The sequence below is a fragment of the Lipotes vexillifer genome, unplaced genomic scaffold (assembly GCF_000442215.2).
Source record: "Lipotes vexillifer unplaced genomic scaffold, Lipotes_vexillifer_v1.1 scaffold987, whole genome shotgun sequence".
Lineage (NCBI taxonomy): Eukaryota > Metazoa > Chordata > Mammalia > Artiodactyla > Lipotidae > Lipotes > Lipotes vexillifer.
The window spans coordinates 988,354-993,402 of NW_006787426.1; the positions used below are offsets into that span (position 1 = coordinate 988,354).

At 64.9% G+C, this 5,049-nt stretch overlaps 1 protein-coding gene across 1 annotated transcript in view; it reads right to left on the reverse strand.

Moving 5' to 3' along the window:
• Positions 1-640: 640 nt before the first annotated feature.
• Positions 641-5,049, reverse strand: part of RTN4R (reticulon 4 receptor) — a 27,769-nt gene continuing 23,360 nt past the window's right edge. The window contains exon 7 of the mRNA XM_007460052.1: positions 641-2,064. Within this exon, the coding sequence (XP_007460114.1) occupies positions 641-2,064 (1,424 nt within the window). The remainder of the gene's footprint in view (positions 2,065-5,049) is intronic.

The window sequence follows — 5,049 nt, forward strand, 5'->3', positions numbered from 1 at the left end:
GGCAGCAGAAGCTGGGCTGGAAGGCTGGGACATCTAGGGACTCTGTGTGACCGCAGAGCAGATGTCCCCACAGAGGCAGCCTTGTCTGGCTGGGCATGGTCTGTGCTGGACACATACCTCTCTCAGACACTGCTGTCAGCCCAGCCGGGAGGGAGGGAGCCAAGGCACACTGAGGTCAGTCTTCATGGCCACCACAAGTGCTGGGCTGAAAAGGGTCGAGCTGCCTGCAGCTCAGGCCATACCACCAGGCAGCTGCCTTCCCTTCCTGGGACTCTGTGCCATGACGGGGGCAGGGCTGCACCTCCAGGGCCCACCTGCCTCTCACGGCTCACAGCAACCCCTAGCCTGAGAGGCCACAGCTTAGGAAAAGAGCTCTTTATTCCACATCGTCCAATATTTTTACACAAGTAAAATAAAACGCATATCTCTATATATCGCGATCCGGGCGGGAGGCGGCGTTCTGGAACAAACACCCCGACCACGCCCTGTAAACATGACGGGGTGGAGATGGGACGGGCGGGCGGGCAGGCGGGAGGCGCCGTCAGGGAGGGCCTGCCACCCGGGGCTGGCTGGCAGTGGGAAGGGACCCCGTATGTACACACACCTGGCTGCTGAGAGAGGCTTTGCGCTCAGTGGCTGGTCAACAGGGCCCGAGCACCGTCCACAGCACCAGCGCAAGGCCCAGGGGGAAGAGGCCCAGAGGGGTGAGGCTGCAGGCGAGGCCAGGCAGGGCACCCGAGCCCTCCACCCCGCCAGCCCCCCCAGCCCCGGCACCCCCGCCACCTGCCTGGCCCAGACGGCACTGGCTGCGTGTGCGGTTCTTGCGGGAACAACCTGGCCGCCGGCGAGGGCCCATGGTGGGGGGCTCCGGTGGCTGGGAGCCCTCAGGATGCACCGCGGTCAGTGGGGGTTCGGCCGAGCCAGGCAGGGTCCCGAATGGGGAGTCGTTGATGTGTCGTGGGCCAGAGCCGTTGCCTGGCAGGCTGTCGCCAGATGACACACGTCCCTTGAGTGCATTGCCAGCCGAGGCCGGACTCCCGGCCTCCAGCACCGAGGCCTTGTCCTCAGCGTCCGGCTGGCAGCACTTGGGCAGCCCCAGCAGCTCCTCATCGGCAGGCCCGCCGGTCCAGAAGGGACGGGACGGTCTGGCGGCCACAGCGCAGCCCTCCAGGTCGGCAGTGGCCAAGCGCTTGAGGTCGCGGCCAGCGAGGCGCGGGGGCAGGCTGCAGGGCAGCTCGGATGAGGAGCCGCGGAATTGCTGAAGCCAGGCCCAGAGCGGGCGCGCCCGGCAGTCGCATACCCAGGGGTTGTCATTGAGCCGCAGGTATTGCAGGGCCCGCAGTGGTGCTAGGGCCTCCGCGGGCAGTGCAGAGAGGTTGTTGGCAAACAGGTAGAGTGTCATGAGACGGCCGAGGTCCCGGAAGGCGTGCGGGTGCACGCGGGCCACACGGTTCTGGTGCAGCAGGAGGCGGTCGAGGCTGTGCAGGCCGCGGAAGGCGCGCTCGGGCACGCTGGGAATGCGGTTGCCGTGCAGGAAGAGGTGCGTGAGGTTGCCCAGGTCGCGGAAGGCGTCGTCGGGCAGCGCCTGTAGCCCGTTGTCCTGCAGGTAGAGGTACTGCAGGGCAGCCAGGCCGTGGAACAGGCCGGGACCCAGCTCCTGCAGGCCGCAGCGGTCCAGGTGCAGTGTGTGCAGGCGGCTCAGGCCCTGGAACGTGGCAGGGTCCACGGCATGCAGCTGCGCGTTGTCGCTGAGGTCCAGCTGCTCCAGGAGTGCCAGGCCAGCGAAGGCGGCGGCGTCGATGTGGGCCAGCGCGTTCGAGTGCAGCCACAGGATGGTGAGGTTACGGCAGGCATGGAAGGCGGCGGCTGGCACGTATGTGATGCGGTTGCCGTGCAGGAAGACGCGCTGGCTGGCAGCCGGGATGTCGGTAGGCACGGCCTGGAGACCCTGCTGCGGGCAGCTTGTGGTTACCTTGGGCTCGTTGTAGCACACACAGGCACCCGGGCACGGCGCCGCCACACTCCACACCTGCAGCCACAGCACCCAGGCCAGCAGCTGGCTCCCTGTGGGCAGAGCAGAGGGCAGTTAGTGGGCAGGGGCTCCTGCAAGGCTGGGGTTGTGCAGGAGGGGTTGGGGCTGGGCCCAGGATATGCTGCCGCCCCTGGGAACTCAGGTGCTGTGATCCTTGCCCCACCCACCAGGTGGAAGCTGCTGCACAACAGCCCTCCAAGGGGTTGAAAGCTCCACACCAGGAAACGTCGCCTGCAGACGCCCACGTCACCCTGCCTGGCACTCAAACACACGAGCTAACACGCCCGCACCCCCCGCCACTCGGAGTTAGCAGGTCACGCCCAAGGCCCAAGTGAAGGCCTCCTGGGATGGACATGCACACCTGCAGATACCTTCTCGGACTCCAGTTAACACAGGGCCCCCGTGGGCCTGCCCACTGTCCCTGTCCGTCCCAGCACTGACCCAACCTGTCCCTGTCCCATCGGCCCACAGGCCAGGCAGAGAGAGAGGCCCCGGCAAACACTGGAGCACCAGGCCAGCCCCGCTCATGCAGAGGAGCCCTGGGCCAAGGATCATGGCCAGGCCTGCCTCCTGGCAGCTTCCTCAGCAGCCCTCCCAGAGGGTCCTCTCGCTGCAGGAAGGGTGGGGCTGTGACTCAGAACTGGTGCCCTGCCCAGGCCCCCAGAGCCCCTGGGGCCAAGGCCTGCCTGGATTCTGAGGGAGCCTCCCCACCTCGGGGAGCTGTGCTTTAACCAAGAAATTGCAGGGGCCTTGGTGAAGCCGGGAGCCACAGCCCCAGTGGCCCTCCTGCAGGGGTCTGGGTCCCACCAAGAGGACACAGGAAACTGCCACAGCAGCCCCAGTCTCCAGAGCAACTCTGCCATCACAGGATCAGGAGCGTAGGCCCTGAGGGCAGGCAGGTCCAGGGCTTGGGGGGCACTGCAGTCCTGCCCCGTGAGCCCCTCAGGCAGGCTGCTCCCTCCTGCACATGCCCTCCTCACTGCCGCTTAGTGCTTCCTAGCCTGGCTCGGAACACCTCCTGCAGCCTCCTCCCCTCGGCCTCATTCTCTGCTTGGTCTCCTCCCTGGGCGAGGAGCTTACTCCTTCCCGGCCAATCTCTGCACAGTCCAGCTGCCCCCAACCCTCCTGCCAAGACACGCTCCCAGCAGGTTCTGTGCCAGCCCAGGGGGCTGCAGCTCCCCTCTTCCCTCCCCCATCTCAGGGCCTCACCAAAGACCTAGACCGGGTAGGAGAACCCTCCTGGGGTCACCAGCATGGCCACATGCCCAGTGCTAAGCTCCCTGCCTATCATCTGCCATTAGAGCCACCGCTTTGAATGCTGAAGGTTCTTTCCACCTTCAGGAGTAAGTCTATTAAAATGTGAATCCCCCTGGGAGGGTTATGGCTTATCAGCTAACACTTGAGTTATCAGCTAACACCTTCGTTGACAGCTAATACCTTCGTTGACAGCTAACACCTTCCTTGGCAGTCAGCTGAGAGCAGGATTCTGCAGACATAAGGCCGGCTAAGTGCTGGGGCTGGAGCCAGGAGGGAGAAAGGAGGAGACCACAGGCCAGCTTCCCCCACCCAGAACCATGGCCTCGGGCCCCAAACCCCCACTAGGTCCTCTCTGCCAGGGCCAGTGCAGACGCTTGCCCCAAGCCCAGAGGCCCAGCAAGCCGGGCATGTCCAGCGGTTATAAGGAATACGCCCTCCCAGACTCTGGTCCCCAGGTACTGGGAGTACCGTCCCCACAGCCTAGGCGCCTCCTCTGTCCCCTGTGCTCTGGTGGCCACTGAGGCTGGGCCATTTGTTGGCTGCTGGGGACATGGCAGCCCCAGGACCACCCCCTGCCCAAGCCCTGGGCTGGCTGCACACAGGAGGCCATGAGGGGGCATCTCAGCTGTTCTATTTAAACTGCTGGCATCCTCTGCTGGCTCTCTCCTCATGGGCCTCCTCTGGAAAGTCGGGCCTGCTTGAGCCACAGCTCCCACGGCGTCTCATCGCTGCCACGGGGCGCGGCCGCAGCTCCCACGGCGTCTCATCGCTGCCACGGGGCGCGGCCGCAGCTCCCACGGCGTCTCATCTTTGCCACGGGGCGCGGCCACAGCTCCCACGGCGTCTCATAGTTGCCACAGGGTGCGGCCACAGCTCCCACGGTGTCTCATCGTTGCCACGGGGTGCGACTGTGCTAGGAAAACAGTACTTCCTGCTCCCGAGACCTTGTGGCAGAGGACAGTCTGGGGCAGCGTGAGGCGGGGCTCCAGGTACTCACCAGGCCAGACTATGGACCTCACCACCACGGGCTGGGCCACACCACCAGCTTGGCTGCCAGCGGCCATCCATCATGACCATACCCACCACATGGCCGACTGCACTGTTACCACTGCACCCTGACCATTGGCTCCCAGGCCTGCAGCCATGGTCTGTGAGCTTGGCTGGGTTGGGGTCAGCTGACCACTGGAACCGGCCAGCTCCTCCAGCTTCCAGCCATTGCTAAGCGGGGCCCCCAGAAGGCTATAAGCTGTGGGCTTGGGGCCGTGCCCACTCTATGAATGCCCTGAGATAGGCACCAGTGTTGAGCCATGCATGGGGGAAAGTGGCAGAGCAGCCATGTGGCTCGGCCCTGTCAGGAAGTGGGCAACAGGCGCAAAGACACGGCTCCCCTCTCGCCGAGGCAACTGCTTTTCGGAAACCAACTTCTGATGGTCGGTCCCTCAGTACAGGCCCTGCTGTCAGCATAGCGGCCGGCGGTGGGCTCACTCCTCGCCTCAGCCACAGTAATTGGCTCCAGCCTGGCCCCCTTGGGGCCTGCCTGCTGGTCTCCATGGCAACCCCTCTGCTGAGCAAGCAGTGGGGGGTATCTTTCTATGAGATAATCAAACCCAACTTTGTGTCATGTTTGCATTCTCACAGCAGGGGCCTGGAGACCCCACCAGGTAGTGGGAGGGTGTACCCTGGCCCCACCCCCTGGACCCCATCACTCACCTAATCCCTCCCAACCCTAAAAGTCCTCCCCATCCATCCCCCCCGCCCCG